Below are 16,275 nucleotides of genomic sequence, written 5' to 3' on the forward strand. Positions count from 1 at the left end.
ATTCCAATATTAATTTGTATAGATTTCTAAAATCATTGATTTTTGTATTTACATACATTAATTGACCACAAATGAGTACACTCAACATTTAAAAGCTTCTACAACTATTTCCAGTTATACTGTATATTTGTGAACAAAAATGGTGCCTAGCTGATGAACAGACATTGCTAGAATTAACTACTTTGTAAACCGGACAATAGTCCAGTAATAGATTGGGAATTTTATACTAGACAAGATCACAGGTCCAGTGCAAATTTTTCTTCACAATTTTAGATCATAAGATTAGTGATAGTTTTCTCATAACGTCTTCTTATAACATTCATGGGCAGTGCTTGTTATGTAATTCAGTGTCCCTCTACTGAAACAAAACTGTAACCTACAATTTTAAGCTACAATACCATTCCTCTAGACCAGTGCTTCTCTCTATCTTTCCTAGAATTTTGTGGCACACCAAAAGCTTAATTCTAGAAATGAGTGAACATGATGTGCCACAGTGTCTCAAATATAAAATATGTATAATGAAAAAATTGTAAAATATCAATTTATTAATTTTTACCACGGGACACTTATATCCAACCTACGGCACACTGGTTGCGGAGCATTACTCAAGGCAACCATTGCATTTATGCAATTACAAGTATTGTTAATTTAAGATCTCTAATATCTTCTGAATTGTTTTTTAAATCTTTCATAATGATAATCATCAGTAGCTCTCTCTCCCTTTGCCTTTTTAACAATTTTATCTACGCTGTCATCAATAGCATTTGCTTCTGTCTTTGGTAGTACAGGTTTTTCTGCTTTCCTTTTCTTTGAATTGTCACCATCCATAGTAAATCTATTATGTTGAACAAAATTGACTGCCATGTTCGTTGGCACAAATTGAGATGGTCCATCTTTCTTATTATTTCTCTCCCATAATAATTTCATTTTGGCTTCCTCTGTGGCCTCAATATTTTTTATTTTAGCATCTATTCCTAAATCAACTTCTGGAATACCACTCAGCATTTGATTTGATAACATCTCCTCTGATCTATGCATTGATGACACTCTAAGATGTTCAGGAAGAGACAATAATGCTGCTTCTTCAGGGGATAAGTATTTCAAAGAATCATTGTTTTCAGATTCTTTCTTGTCTTCATTTTTACCTTCTAAAAATGAAATTATTTTTATATTAATATAAAGACTAAAAAAATTGTGAACGTAAATGTTGGCAAAGTTTTAATTAATCTGCTCAAGATTGTAAATATAAGAAAAAATAAGAAATGCATAGATCATGTGAAAGTGCTACTGCATGCAACATGTCATTCTGATTTCAAATATGCTAACACTTTCATTCTAAATATTTAAATTACACCACACTAAAACCGTTTTTCAAATACAACAACAAAACTCCAACACTACTTCAAGGAGGTTATTCTATTATATCATTTCAATATAACAGCATGTTAGATTGTATATATGGAGGATATAAAAAAGGTTTAAACAGTAACAAATGTATAAGGCCTTAAAAATTTCTGGTATGGAGTTTGGTAAGAAATTAAAGTAGTATTAAAAATCCATCTTAAGATATTTTGAGTTAATTTTGAATTGGAATTGTTATTACTAGTAAGAAGTAATTAATTTTCATCCAATTCTAAGTTATTTTGTGCTTACAATGTATAAGAACTATTTGTTGGAAGCCAAATAAAAAACCAAAATCCAAAACTATTCCTTGGCATTATCTATTACCTTTACAAAAACAAATCTGGTGTATTAAATTAAAAAAAAAAGATTATCGCTTTTAAGAAACAAGAAATTATAATAATTATGAAAATAAACTAAAATAGGAACAAACCTTTTCTTTTTGCTAATTGTTCTTCTATATATTTCATCATTTCTTCGTCTTCATCACGCTTATTTGTTTCTGCTGAAAACTGTGTTCCGATACCAGTATCATAAGCATCATCCACCTGTTTCACCTTACCACTTTTTAAAGCTTGCATGTTAACTATCCCGCCACTTTTTATTTTAAATGGGTCCTTACAAACAATTTCCTCTTCCAATGTAACTTTCTGACCGGTTGCCAAAGCAACAATACTCACGCCATTCGGTCGTTCCCGAAGTTTTTGCGCTTCTTTGGCTTCTTCCAATTTTGCTAATATTAAAAGCTCATCTTCAGAGTCATCATCTTCAACTTTAACTCGTTGTCTAATGTTCCTTCTTTTTTTAGGTTTGAATTTTATTTCTACTACATCAGATGATTCGTTAGGTTTTTCCATGTTTAGAAAATATCACCAAAAATAAAGTTAATGTTGCTCCTTATTAATAAATAAAACAAACTTTAATTACATGTCAAATGCTTGCTATAAAGTTTTGTTTATGATGAAGATGACACAACGCGTGTCCAAATACATTAAAAGACATAGAGCCGACTGTCTGCCGCTAACTGCCGAACTAACGTTGGACAGACATCACCGTAATTATTTTTAATAATACAATACGCTCATAAAATACATTTTTTTAAAATTATATAAGTGTTAAAAGAGGAGAAGTAACGTGTTTAAATTATTTTTACTGTTTATTAATTAAGGACATGCACTGTTTTAAACCTGGTTTATGAAACGTGACAAAAAACCTAAACCATAAACAATCAATTAATTTGAAACTAGTGATTGTTAATTAGTTATCTATTTAAAATTTATTATTGTTCCAGAGGCCATATAAAATTTCCACAACGACACCACCCCGACCTCGTCTGTCCATTTTGTGGGTGAAAGTCCTACGCTGCGCTTACCAGTCCTAGAACTTTACTCCAGAATCTTAAAGCAACAGTAGCCATCTATTCTGTGGGTTCTATGCTTAGTCCGTCATTTTGTGTTTCATTCTTTGGGACATAGTAAATGAAATACCTGTACATGTTATTGCATACTTCATAAGGTTATAATGACTTTTTTAATAATATTTGACCTAAAACTCACTTCATAGCAGAAGTTATCGCTTTAGTAGATATCAGGTCTACTTTATTTTTATTTGTATGAAATATACAAACCATATTCAAAAATCGTTTTTTGGCCTTATGTGTTTCAAATTTGCGTCATTGTCAAATTAATTATATTAAAGAAATTTTGATAATGTTTAAAATGACAGATATGCCGTTTTAATTTATATAAGATTTTTACACAAGGATCAGTCTTTATAACCAGCGATGCTTACATGTGTGGAATTCCCTGAATTGCGGGGCAAGTCGATCGGGAATTGATTTTAGGAATTGGTATTATGCGAGGAAAGCGAGGGTAATTTTATACTTATATTATACCAAAACGACCAGTAAATAATTCTTCAGCCGTTCTTTTTTTCGTACGAAAATAAATTGTTTTGTCGATTATTAGTTGGCATGCTACCGAATACTTTTTCAATATAGGACACCCCTAGTTTGTGTATAGTAAGTAGTTGCACCATTACATGGGAAAACCCCTTGTCTAGAAACTAACACTATTACTACTGTGTAATTGAATTAGAATCAGTCACAGCCTAAAAATTTACTATTAAATCTTTGACGCCTGTACATCAGCGATTTCCTATAATGGAAACATTCGTACAAGTCCAGAATTTAAATGATGAATGGCGAGCTCACGCTATGCTGGATTACACTGAGCTCGGGCTTGATGCGGACAATGACGCTGAATGCTACTGGGGAATAGTTTAAAAACAACGCTGGACATGATTTGTTTCCAAATTTGAAAATAGTGATCCAGTTTTTAATCGTGCGTCCTTTTGCTAACGCACCAGTCGAGAGGGAGTTCAGTGACTTAAAAAAAAAGCAGGGTGGCTTTGTCAAATTTATACCTTCTAAAAATATTCTGAATTGTAAGGTATGGCAAAAGCCTTAATAAAAACAAATAAAAATCACATGATTTTTTTCTTTATTTCTGTGAGGAGAATAGCGTTTTTTTTCATTCCGATTTGGGGTATTTCGCTTTGATTTCTGGGGAATTGGGTGAATAGGTATGGGCAGCCCTTTTTGTATCACCAGCTGTCAATCTATATTTTAAATTGACATACGTTATCAGTTATCACTATTTATTATGGGTTTGAATTTAGTAGCTTGATTACGTACAATTGGTTTAATTTCTCATTAATTCTTAACGTTATCAGAATCTATACATAAAAGTAAAGTAGTTTCTTTAAAAAAGGAGTTATCTAAAAGTGTTAATATTTTTTAAACAATTTTTATCTGTTATTTAATTAAAATTTAACATGAGTGATGTTATGTTATTGCAATCGGCTCCACCGAAGCTTGTAGAAGTTCAAAAGGCAGTTTTTAGCCCAGGCGCAGTTGAATTCATATGGAAGTTGCATGAAACCTTTGATTCTAAGACAGAAAAACTGTACAAAGATCGGCGCGAAAGAAATGTTGAGATTCAAAATCGTAATGGTTTGGATTATAAAACTTCATTTGAAAGAAATGATAAAACTTGGAAAGTAAGCCCGCTCCCGTCGCGTCTTCAGTACGTATTATGGTTTAAAAATGCAGCTCTGTGGACTAAATAAGTAATAAAATAAAGCACTGATATTACAGAAATCGTCATTTAGACTTAGGAGACGTGTCTGCGTCAAATTCAGCACATTTTGTTGCGGCTCTTAATGCTGATGTCCAAGGCATACAGGTTGATTTTGATGATGGTCATTGCCCAACTTGGCGAAACCAACTACTTGCTTACCATAACATAAACTTGATTGTTAACGGGAAACTTCCGGGCGCACCACCCAGCATCACTACATGTCCCATATTGATGTTAAGACCCAGAGCATGGAATATGATAGATCATGATATACTGGTTAGTAGAAATTTTTATTTTTTTTATTCAAGGACTATACCTTTACAGCTGGCAAATTCTTAGTAATATCTCTTTTAGTGGAATATAGAGAAGGTAATTTGTTTTAGGCAAAAATAGGTTCAAAAGTTTATTCTTCAGTACATTGCATTAATTTTGAAACATAAAGAAGATTTTTTATAGTTTATTAATTAAAATAGTCTATAGATTTATAGATTTGCCACAAAGGCTATATTAATTTACTGTAATAAGGAAACTTCCTGGATTACCATTTGAATTGTAATAATAAAAATAATATACTTTTAGATAAATGGCAAAGAAGCTATAGGACCTTTAGTTGATTTCGCTATTTTGATGTTCCATAATGCAAAAAAGTTGTATGAAGCAAACAGTGGACCATATTTTTATTTATCAAAGCTTGAAGGTGCATCTGAGGCAATGTTATGGAATGAAATATTTGTATGGTCACAAAATGAGCTTGGTTTACCGCAAGGAACAATAAAAGCATGTGTTTTAATTGAGAACATTATATCAACTTTTGAATTGGAAGAAATTCTTTATGCCTTAAAAGATCATTCCTTGGGTCTTAATTGTGGCATCTGGGATTATTGTGCCTCTATTATAGCTAAGTTTGGTGAGTTAGACCTTGTTTAATAGAATATGATATGATGTTAATAAAAACAAAATGTATTAATGTAACAAAATGTATTATAATGAAATCTAAATGTTTTTTAATTTTATCTAAAAACTTCTGTAGGTGACCGCATGGAGTTTCTTTTGCCAGATAGAAATAAATATGTAAACATGGACCGTCATTTTTTAAATAGTTACATGAAACTAGTTGTAAGCACTTGCCATGCTCGAGGGGCTCCTGCTACGGGTGGAATGGCAGCCTCCATGTTGAAGCCCGGCTCCAGTAATTTAGATAAAGAGTATGTTCATTATATACCTATTCTTAAATTAAGTCTTTATTACATATTATATTGGTCTAAAAATTTTTTCGGTTTAAAAGTTATTAATTAATTCTAAACAAATTAATAAATATTTTTTTTTGGAACTCATGTAAGATATCTCCTTCATTTTTTACCAAGAAAATAGCTTTATGTGAATATGTATTAGAATACCTGAACTCTGATAATGAATTATAATAAATAAAATAATAGTTTAATTAGATATTAAATCAGCTTTAACTGGAATATTATAATCAAAATATCCAAGTTTTGTTTGTTTTTGTCCTGGTTTTATTTAAATTATTAACATATTCCATGCTATATGGGGCGTATATGAAACCCCTTGTACTTCCCATTCAGGCCATTTGCAGTTCTCATTGAAAAACAAAGGATTCTTTAAAAATGTGTTTGTAGGGTCGAATATAGATAACTTCACATCATGTATGTGCGTAGATAATGCATATTAAAATTTATAACTTTTCCTGTGAATTTTTTGGCTGTATTGGAAAAGTGTAAAGCATGTGTCTTAAATGATTTTTTTTTCGATTTTTAAAGTGTGGGTCGTATACGCCTTACGAAGCCTGAATTGAAAATTTTCAAAAATTACCTTGACACCTAATACATTAATAGCAATTTCAATGGTGTTAGCTATATATATATTTATATATTAGAAAATTATATAGGTTTAATTATATACGTTTGACTTTATCATGGTGTTAAAAAAACATGATATGTTGTAGTAATCATAGTATCTTATTATTAATATATTTCAGATCTAAGATTATCTTGAACAAGGTGTTAGAAGCTAAATTGAAAGAAATAGAAATAGGTGTAGATGGATTTATGGTCTATGATGTAAGATTAGTACCATATGTAAATGAGGTAGGTACATGTTTTTCTTATAAATCCTCTTACATTAATTATTTATGCAAAACATCTTAGTCATACAGATATATTTATATTTGTACAGAATACAGTGTGTTCTTGTTGCGATAGAAGTATCTAGACATTTTCTTAAAAAAGTTCCAGATGACATAATAGAGTTTTTCTATCATAACAATAAATGGGAAAAGTTTTTATTGTACAATTTTACAGAACATTTTTATTCTACTTCTCATAATAACAAAGGACAGAAAAAAATGCTATTGTGGTGTTAAATCTTTTGAATTGAGTTTTTTATTGCGTAACTACGCACAACTTCCTATTATATTTAATAGATTGCAGTTTCAATATACTATGTCTAATGGATCAGCACAAAAATAATTTAACTACAGAGATAAAATATAGTTTATGGAGTAATGGAAATATAAAATTTGTTATGTAACGTCAGAGACGTGATAAAATATTGGCATTAACTCCAATCTGGCTCATCCGACTTTAAATAAAATATAATGTGTTGATAATAAAATTGTAAACTGATTCAATATTTAACCTTTTACGTTTAAATAAAGAGCTACTACTTTTTATTTGATTAAAGCCGCATGCATTTTATCTAAAATGTCGGCTGCTTTGCGATGACAAAATATTGAACTATCAATACAACGAACAGACTTTCGGTCACAAAAATAAAACCTACAAAAAAATATACTAAATGTAGACAGAAGTGTTTTGTGAACATCATATATGTAAATCTTAATAATATATATGCAATTCAGTAAATACAATTGCAAAGGTTAAACTTCATTAAATAGGTTATCTTTTTGAACGAAATAATAAACAACGTAGGATGCTCATAAAGATGTCTCTACAAAAATATATAGTGTTTGTATAAATTTTAGCTTTGGAAGAAAAATGGTACGGCGCCGAATCAAATAGCACGTCAATTGGATGTCAATATTACAGCAACCGATCTTTTGACCATACCTAAAGGTGGAGTTACATTGCAAGGTTTGAAACATAATGTAGCAGTTTCAATTCTGTTTATTTACCACTGGTTGGCGGGTATAGGTCACTTCTTTTACAATGGAAATGTGGAGGATTCGGCCACTGCGGAAATATCAAGGGCTCAGATATGGCAATGGATACGATTTTCGGTAAGCCATGTACAGGTTTTTTTTTTCTTTATAAAGATTTTCTTTTCAAAAATTGGCCCTTTAAGATACACAGTTTTGAAAATTGCCGACCTTAAGACAAAAATGCGATAAAGGAATTATAAATAAACGCTCATCCATCCACTGTGAGAGAAGAGTTATGTACTACATTGCTAATCTTAACTAATAGCTCTATTCTCCTGCTGTTATTCATATTAGTAAACTTTTTTCATTTACAGTAATAACGAACTAAGGATGCGTCACTGCTTTCAAAAATTAACTAAAATCTTAAGTTTGTATTAATCGATTACTAAATTAAAATATTTCAAAAATAATTTCGTTACCGTAGAATGGAAGTTTCAACAATTTTTTTTAATAACTATCCAATGCAAATATAGTAAAGATAAAACTAATAGTGTAACTTTTTTGACATTCTATGTTGACAGACATCTGCTTTGACTTTTTTTTTTTAAATTATTTCCTTTATCTTATCTATATAACAATTTTCTCTTCTCAGCCTCCATTAGAAGATGATACGGAGCGACATGTAACACCTAATTTAGTTGAGAAGACAGCGACAAACTTTGCGACTCATGCGCATAAAAACTTATGTCGATCAAATGCAGAAAGAAAACGTTTGACTGCAGCCAAATATATGAGTTTGGAATTGTTTTTTTCTCGGAATCCTCCAGAGTTTATCACGAGTTATTTAAACGATAATCATAAATTCCGTACCATACACAACAAAGCGCTCATTAGTAATTTATAAATTAAAAATTGTAAAAGGATATTTCATCACTAGACGTGAATAAGTTAAAATTTTAAAAACTCTAATGTCGCTAGTTATTTTTAAGTTTGTTCTGGTTTTAAGGTATTATATTAATTAAACACTTACAAATTAATTGGTACGCAAATTTCAGATAGTAAATTATTTTCACTTTACTGTTTTAAATAAAAAAATACTTGTGAAGTGATTTTTAAAACAATATTTTACAAGTCAGTGCTACAAACTTTAAAGATTTCTGGCACAAATTTTAAAGATAATTTAGGGTCCACGATGTTTTAAAAATATACCAAAAATAGCAAATAGGTGTCCTGTTAAGTATCTATTAATTTGTACAATGAAATGGGTCTTAAAACCTAAAAACAAAAAAAATCTCTTTTCTGTAATTCTTTGTTTATAATCGTCTTATTGCGTTTATAAGCCAGGTGGCACCATATACTAATCTAATCTATAAATGTCAAGAATAAGGTGAATGTGGTGAAGGCCTAATTGAAAATTTATTTCTAAATATTGTACTGTGACTGTTTTTGATAAACACCATTAGTATATTAATACATTTTACTAAGAGTCAAAAAGATAAATTGGTGTAATATATATACATCTTTTGATACTTAAAATAAAATAACTAATAAATCTAATTGAGAAAATAATAATAAAAATGTACACAGATAAAATATATGAACTGTTCAGGTTCTAATCTGTTTATATTAGGAATAAGTATCACAAAATTTAATTACTAGTGAAGTCATAATTTGGATGTATCTTTACGTCATCATCGAGATAAATGAAATAATGGAAATGGGTTAAATTTTAAAATGGTATACATATAAAAATTTTTATGGGTGTTGACTATTACGAAATAAATTTTTGTACCGAAAAAAATCCGGGAGCAATAACATAAATTCTAATTTGATTAGTAGAATTTTCATTTAGGCTGACTGTAGACATGTATTTTTAAATAGCAAAAATTTCCTCATGTAAAATAACTGAGCTCCAATTCAAAAATCAAATATACTAATGGTGACTGATGTTCGTATGCTTTAAAATAAGATTTTTATTTCTTCAAAGCTAAAAATAAAGATGTTAATATTGATTAAAGTTTTTACGTTATTTTAAAACCTTATCTTTGTCGTGTTAGTTGATGTTATTTGATTGCTAGTAAAGAAGTGGCCGCTTTTTAGCGATAATAAATTTAGCCAATACATCTCTGTTAAAACAGGTACCAAAATTATAGTTCATGTCCCTATCAACTATATTGATGATGATAATTTTTATAGTGTTATAGGGTTTATAAGCTTTATGTGGAAATTTATAAAATGTGTAACATGTTTAAATACAATGAGGATAAAATAAAACAATTTTTAACGAGAATTTGTTAAAAGTTTATCTCAAAAATATTTTTATTTTGATGTTAATCGTATAGTATTAAAATATTTATAAGTGAATACGCACAAGCTGTGTGACATCATTTATTGTCAGCCTTTTGAAGTAACTGATCTATGTAAACATTGTCCAAAAACAAAAACGATGTTCTTTACTAAGGATCGGCAAACTGATGTTCACAAGAAGGCATAAAATGTCTACAGCAGGTTTACAAATAAAAAACAAACATTTATTTAGATTTCATTACCTTCTCTTCAAGCATTTGCAAGGACATTTCACATTAGATGATAAAAAGAATTGTACAGAGGATGTTCTTTGGGTATTTACAAGCCACTGATGACTCTAGCACACTACTTCAATTGGGCCAGGCCTTATCAAACATAACTTATAATGTAATTATATAAATCTGTATTATAAAAGGTTTATATACATTTAGAAAAACGTGACATATAAATTACTCTGTGACGAAATTGCTTTATTGCACTTCCTAAAAATGTCTACTATAATCACTTAGTGTTTTAAATCAATCATAATATTGTTTTATATTTAGATGACTAATTTGCCGACCCTTATCCTAGTAAAAGACAAACTCCATACAGATTAAATAAAACATGACTAAACAACTTTTAATAATTGGTGTTTTATATATTTAATAAAGATTACATAAACATTTTGATTAATCAATGCAATCATTACATTAAAACTGGAATGTGTGTAAAGTATTCTTGATAATCATTATTATAACAATTGAAATACCATAAAAGCACCATTGTGATATATTTTGGATCAATATTTGAAAATGCTAATGACTATCTTAATATAATTAACTTCAACATTCATATGTGCTGCATTTTGATTTTTAATGATATAAATTTTACATTGGTACAAATTGAAAATATGAATACTTTTGTGTGGTGCACAGTAAATTGTTAAAGCATATTTGACAATTAGTTTCAATGCCTATTATGAAATTGGTGTTTTCATTGTTTATATCTATAAATTCTATTTTTAATAATAAATAAATTTTACTATACAAACAGAATGTCTCAAAAATTTGTATTAAGTTATTAAATATTAAGGCTTAGGCACTTGTGCAAGAAGGCTTATGTCCAGCATTGGATATTTCACATCTAAAATAATGATGAGGTGCTCTATCCGATCCTCGATTTACGGAACATACTGTATAATAAACTGAACGTTGATTTATGATATCTTGTATAATAAACCAAGCATTGATTTATGGAACAACTGTATAACACGGTAAAATACAAGATTCTATTTATCACGTTATTTTTGTTTTAAATAAGAAGGCATGTCCCAATGGCTTTGTTATTTTACTAAATTAACGTTCAAACTAGGAGAATTAGCTCGTAATTTTAATAGGTGGATGTCCATCGGTGGACACAGGTCGCTTGTTGAATTTTGCTTACACACTATCTTGTGCAGTCCAGAATTTTCCTTGCTCGTTTTTGTAATAATTGAAAAATTTCTTTTTTTCATTACAGAATTATTAATTCTTTTATAGCACAGCACAAAGCATGTGAAATATGTAAAAATATGTTAAAAATACGTAAATATTTGCAGTATAACGTGAATACAATTTACCTATATAAACTGTTACAATAGTATTAATTTTATAATCTCTTAATAATGCGTAATTTTGTGAAATTATTAAGCTGACCGACGAGAGGTAATCATTTTAATGTATATAGATAATGCTAAGAAACTGAACACCTTGAATTCTGTTCTCCACCAACACGCTGTCTTAAAAGAGCTCTAGCAAAATTTGTATCTCTTGTTTGAAGATCACTATTTTGTTCTTGCATTGAGATTGCCAGTGCATGCGCTAACGCTTCGTCCTCCGTCTAATAAGAAAATTATAGACATCTTAAAACATTTTTCTTTTTATATGAATAAAAATAAAAAAATTAATGATATAAAAATAATCTAGATAGGATTATCATCATCATCATGTCGGCCAATAGACGCCTAATGACCAAGTGCCAACCGGTCTTTTGCGCGTGTCCACGGGGGGGACTCCCCAAGACCTTTTCAAGTCGCAATGGCTGTCGGTCGCATGAGGCATGTACCCCAGCCACAGTAACTCAAGTAATTCTTCAAGCAATGTCAGTGACCTTAATTCTTCTGCAGATGTTCTCATTTCTTATTCAACCTCACCTCGCAGTGTACGTCCTAGTATTGATCTTTGGGTGACTAAGCCTTCATTGAGATGAATATCATCGCTTATATCCATACAGAGAATGATTGTAAAGATGTGTAAAAGTTTAAAAATGAAGAATGTTTGCATCATTTCGTGTCAATTAATATATGGTACAATGCAAGTATGCAAGCTAAAGTAATGATAATATATATATATATATAACGGAAAACCATTTCCAAAATGACGATTTCACTCAGTGTTTGGCACTAATCGGTGCCCATCGTCTTCGTCCTTCGTCTTTGCTTCACTATTAAGATGTAAAATGAAAGAACGACATCTATATATGCACTGGGGCCTTGAGGTTCTGGAATGCACCCTATGGAGTAGCAAGTGCAGCGTACGTAGAACATCTACCGACAAGATGGCCAGGCTTGTTAAATATCTAATAGATTCAGTATAACATCTCCTGAGGATGCCCCGTGGAGGGGTGTAACATGTGTTGAGTCATTTAACGGTGGTAGTTGTGTAATTCGCATTGTTTGCCGCATGCGCATTTATCAGCGGGATGGCGGGCGGTGCACTTTATTGCACGCCTACTGCGGCATTGGCGGAAGTAGCTATATACTGGTCCTTTTCTTACTTAATTTGGGTTCTCTTTAGTATTTTTTTATGTATGAAATCTTTTTAATCTATATATTTAGAGTAATTTTTATAGAATCATCATTGTATCAGCCGTTAAACGACCACGGAAAGGCCTAGGCCTCCTCTTAAGACCATCCCAAATGATTTTGCGCTACCCACACCTAGCGACTTTCCACAGCAACCCTAACCATCAATCACCTTGTAGGGAGACTACCCAGGCAGCGTCTACCATCACGTGGTAGCCACTTGATAACCTTTTGACCCCAACAGGCGACAGTTGCATAATGTGCCCCACCCACTGACTTTAGGAAATCAATTCTTCAATCTATGTCACTTAATATAATTTAGTGATAAAAATAAAATTTACCATGTTTCCTTGTACTTCTGAGAGTGTTGTAGAAGATACTGGTATTGGTTGTGCATTTTGGTTTATGCTTAAACCGTTCATCCTGGCCATTGCAGCCTCACTGTAAGGAGATTCTACATTAAGTTCATCAGATTAAAAGTTTATTTACAAACACTATTAGCAGTAAATTATTATATATCATCATATTATCATGATGGCCATTACATGCACTCTGAAAGGCATCGGCCTCTACCAAAGATCGTTACTTAAATTGACCTTGCACTGCCCTCCCCTCCAGTGACTTCCTGCAACCTTGACTATGTTATTGGACTTAGGAACTAATAGTCTCAATTTGAAAACATTTTGACTCCAACGGTCATTGATTGCACAATCATTGTATCCACTGTCATTAAAAAATTAATCATAATTTTTTGAAATGTCAGAAAAACCACATACGCTGCTTTTCTTCTTTTTGCCGCTAATTTTCCTTCACAAGCATGATCAGAGGCATGTCGGTGTCTTAGACAGTAGTTCAGGGTACACTCATTACATATTAAAGGCACCATTTCCTTTGTTTTACATCCTTTGTATGAACATTTGTTTGTGAATACCTGCAATAATAATTTTGATTCTTATGTTATTGTGTATTAATGGTGAAGGTAATATAAATTATGGTTTCTTATAACAGGAATGGTTTGTCAAACTCCTACCACACATATCAGGATCATCTTCTTTTAAATTATCCTTATCTGATAATCTTAATGAACATATTGACGCTACAGCTGTTATATCTACTAATTGCTTTTTAAAAATAGTGATAAACCTAAGTTATGTACAGTGTGTATCGCATAAATTAACAACCACTTGAAATAAGATAACAGGATAGGGTACTGGTTAATCCTAATATATTAATTAAAAAAATGTCAACATTTATTCTATAAACTGCAGACAAAATTTTACAACACTGATTTTTAATTTAAAACCTTTTGTCAAATCACTTATTTAAAATTACTAGTGGCAAAAGACATTTAAATTGATTTCCTTGGTTTTTTTCAATCCTATTTATTATGGAAGGTTTTAATTTTATTATGACACCCCCAAAGCACCATTACAAAGCATATAAGTACAAAAAATTATATTTATAAAGGAAATTTTATAAATTAATTAATATCTTAAAATTTAAATAGTAACATTACTGATATAGGAAAGATCAGAATACTGTTTATTAAGCCTACAGATAGCTAGTTACATGCATCAATGGATTTCCACAATGCTTCCATTTGGAAATATTCCACTAGGATATGGTGGATATCCTCCACCACTCTCAATTTGGTGTAGATGATATACCTAAGACTGTGACAATATTCCATCTGCAGATTTATGCTTGCATAAACCAGGGAATATTGAGCACATGTGGTTGGATAGTCCTGTACCAAATGCATTAGATAAAGATTTGAGGTTTAAATACTTTATCTACACCATCATCATGAGCATAATATGGTAAAGCACTGAATGAAATTAGCCAATTCTTAAAAACTGATATTTTTGTACCACTGAATCATGGTATTCATACATCCACAATTACGAAATTGCTAATTAATGCATATAAGACTAGTTCGAGCAAATAAACTATTAACCATGCTAAATATAGTTCACACTTCAATCTGTGCATTCACATTTATCTATGAATAATGATTTTGTTTCAATGTTTATATATCAAGTTACCTTGTTTCTTCTTTCTTTTGCTGGGTCTGATGTGCATTGATTATCAATATGGGCACCAACTGCTACATCAGGTGGCTCACCTCTGCGTCCTGGTACTGGGGCTCCACATAGTGGACACACTGGTACTTGAACATCTATGGTATTTGGTCCTGTACACTCATGTTTAACATATTCAAAATGTTCCGAGCTGAAAAGTAATATATATCATTCATAAAAAAAAAATCAAATATTGAGGTAAATAAGAGATAGCAAATTCCACTTAAATCAATAAAAATTAACAGTTTATAAGAACAGTTAGCTGAGTATTAATAATTTATGTTTTATTTTATTATCTTCGGAAGACCTACAGTTATGATAAATAACATTGAAAGAATATAAACATTACAAGGCCACTTAAAGATTTCACAAATAAATTTCATACAAATCAAGATTTGACTTTTACATTGAATTTAATGACTAATCATTATATTACGGTTTTGTTATAAGAATAAATTTTCATGTAATATCTTTATAAAAGTTGACAAGAGAAAAAAAATATTACTTACCAAAATATTTCTTTGCAAGAACCACATTTCATTGGCAGGAAATCTAAATACGAAATTACAACTTTAGTAATAAACAAAAGGGGTGGTAAAGTTATTGGTCCCTAACTCAGATATTATTGTGGTGTTAACTGCATAATAATTTAAGTGAAACTAACTTTTATTTAAGATAAATAAAAATGTTTTGCAAGGATTTTGACACACTTACCTAATTTATTGCAAGATGTGTAGGAACAATTCTTTCCAATGTGAGGAAACTCCATTTTTATCTTCCAAAAACCATCAATCTTTTACCAGGTAAAGCAATAATGTCTTTGACTAGGTAACGTTCGAGGTTTGTCCTTATATACTAAAGTAATGTACAATGGAATCAAATTCGTCATTCATTCAACGTAAAGATGAAACGACAGTTTTTGACGTATCGTTATGACGTATATTACATTTACGGAGAAAACTTTTGTCTAGAAAATTCGACAAAAGTTATAATTTTAGTTAGTAATGGTATATTACTTTAAATTTTCATCTAATTTGATTTAACTTATTACATTCTAATAAATAATTTAATAAGTGCGGCCGCTGTTAATTATTGTATTAAAAAATTAAAAACTTAAGTATTTTATACTGTGTATCTTTGTAAACAGAATTTAAAAAAAAGTTACTTTCAGTGACTTTTACTTAACACTAAACGGCAAAGACATTGAAATCTTTAAAATAATAATAATATTGAAATATGACATGTATTGTTTTCTATTTATCAAATAGAAAATAAAATATTTAACTGTTGATATATTAATATCGTAACCGTTAAAAATTATTTAAATGAAATTTTGTTAGTTTGTTAAACTTTACACACTAGTACAGTTTATTAATATTAGTCTTTTTATTAATAATAAGAATC

The 16,275-nt window shown here is 30.3% G+C and overlaps 3 protein-coding genes across 3 annotated transcripts; 1 reads left to right on the top strand and 2 right to left on the bottom strand.

Moving 5' to 3' along the window:
- Positions 1 to 431: 431 nt before the first annotated feature.
- LOC137923695 (splicing factor C9orf78) lies at positions 432 to 2,553 on the bottom strand. Its single transcript, XM_068766936.1, has 2 exons — positions 1,835 to 2,553; positions 432 to 1,148 (listed from the first exon to the last, which is right to left on the bottom strand). The coding sequence occupies exons 1-2, from the start codon at positions 2,256 to 2,258 to the stop codon at positions 658 to 660; spliced, it is 915 nt and encodes a 304-aa protein (XP_068623037.1). The 5' UTR covers positions 2,259 to 2,553; the 3' UTR covers positions 432 to 657.
- A 1,545-nt stretch (positions 2,554 to 4,098) lies between these two features.
- LOC137923772 (uncharacterized) lies at positions 4,099 to 8,777 on the top strand. The gene is made up of 7 exons (XM_068767040.1): positions 4,099 to 4,487; positions 4,559 to 4,817; positions 5,121 to 5,448; positions 5,572 to 5,746; positions 6,538 to 6,646; positions 7,543 to 7,797; positions 8,312 to 8,777. The coding sequence occupies exons 1-7, from the start codon at positions 4,237 to 4,239 to the stop codon at positions 8,561 to 8,563; spliced, it is 1,629 nt and encodes a 542-aa protein (XP_068623141.1). The 5' UTR covers positions 4,099 to 4,236; the 3' UTR covers positions 8,564 to 8,777.
- Positions 8,778 to 10,746: 1,969 nt separating this feature from the next.
- On the bottom strand, positions 10,747 to 15,768 carry LOC137923684 (AN1-type zinc finger protein 2A-like). Its single transcript, XM_068766921.1, has 6 exons — positions 15,586 to 15,768; positions 15,381 to 15,423; positions 14,836 to 15,022; positions 13,567 to 13,721; positions 13,132 to 13,231; positions 10,747 to 11,826 (listed from the first exon to the last, which is right to left on the bottom strand). The coding sequence occupies exons 1-6, from the start codon at positions 15,638 to 15,640 to the stop codon at positions 11,680 to 11,682; spliced, it is 687 nt and encodes a 228-aa protein (XP_068623022.1). The 5' UTR covers positions 15,641 to 15,768; the 3' UTR covers positions 10,747 to 11,679.
- Between the last annotated feature and the right edge of the window lie 507 nt (positions 15,769 to 16,275).

The sequence above is a fragment of the Battus philenor genome, unplaced genomic scaffold (genome assembly GCF_028537555.1).
Source record: "Battus philenor isolate CCGP_79_NKW_IND1 unplaced genomic scaffold, ilBatPhil1.0.hap1 SCAF_22, whole genome shotgun sequence".
Lineage (NCBI taxonomy): Eukaryota > Metazoa > Arthropoda > Insecta > Lepidoptera > Papilionidae > Battus > Battus philenor.

Excerpts from the sequence above, each read along its gene's own strand:
- LOC137923684 (XM_068766921.1), bottom strand. The coding sequence starts at position 15,640 with ATGGAGTTTCCTCACATTGGAAAGAATTGTTCCTACACATCTTGCAAT. Across the intron at positions 15,424-15,585 it reads CACATCTTGCAATAAATTAG|ATTTCCTGCCAATGAAATGT; the intron begins GTAAGTGTGTCA and ends TTTCGTATTTAG. Across the intron at positions 15,023-15,380 it reads TCTTGCAAAGAAATATTTTG|CTCGGAACATTTTGAATATG; the intron begins GTAAGTAATATT and ends ATTACTTTTCAG.
- LOC137923772 (XM_068767040.1), top strand. The coding sequence starts at position 4,237 with ATGAGTGATGTTATGTTATTGCAATCGGCTCCACCGAAGCTTGTAGAA. Across the intron at positions 4,818-5,120 it reads TGATAGATCATGATATACTG|ATAAATGGCAAAGAAGCTAT; the intron begins GTTAGTAGAAAT and ends ATATACTTTTAG. Across the intron at positions 7,798-8,311 it reads GGCAATGGATACGATTTTCG|CCTCCATTAGAAGATGATAC; the intron begins GTAAGCCATGTA and ends TTCTCTTCTCAG.
- LOC137923695 (XM_068766936.1), bottom strand. The coding sequence starts at position 2,258 with ATGGAAAAACCTAACGAATCATCTGATGTAGTAGAAATAAAATTCAAA. Across the intron at positions 1,149-1,834 it reads ACAATTAGCAAAAAGAAAAG|AAGGTAAAAATGAAGACAAG; the intron begins GTTTGTTCCTAT and ends TTTCATTTTTAG.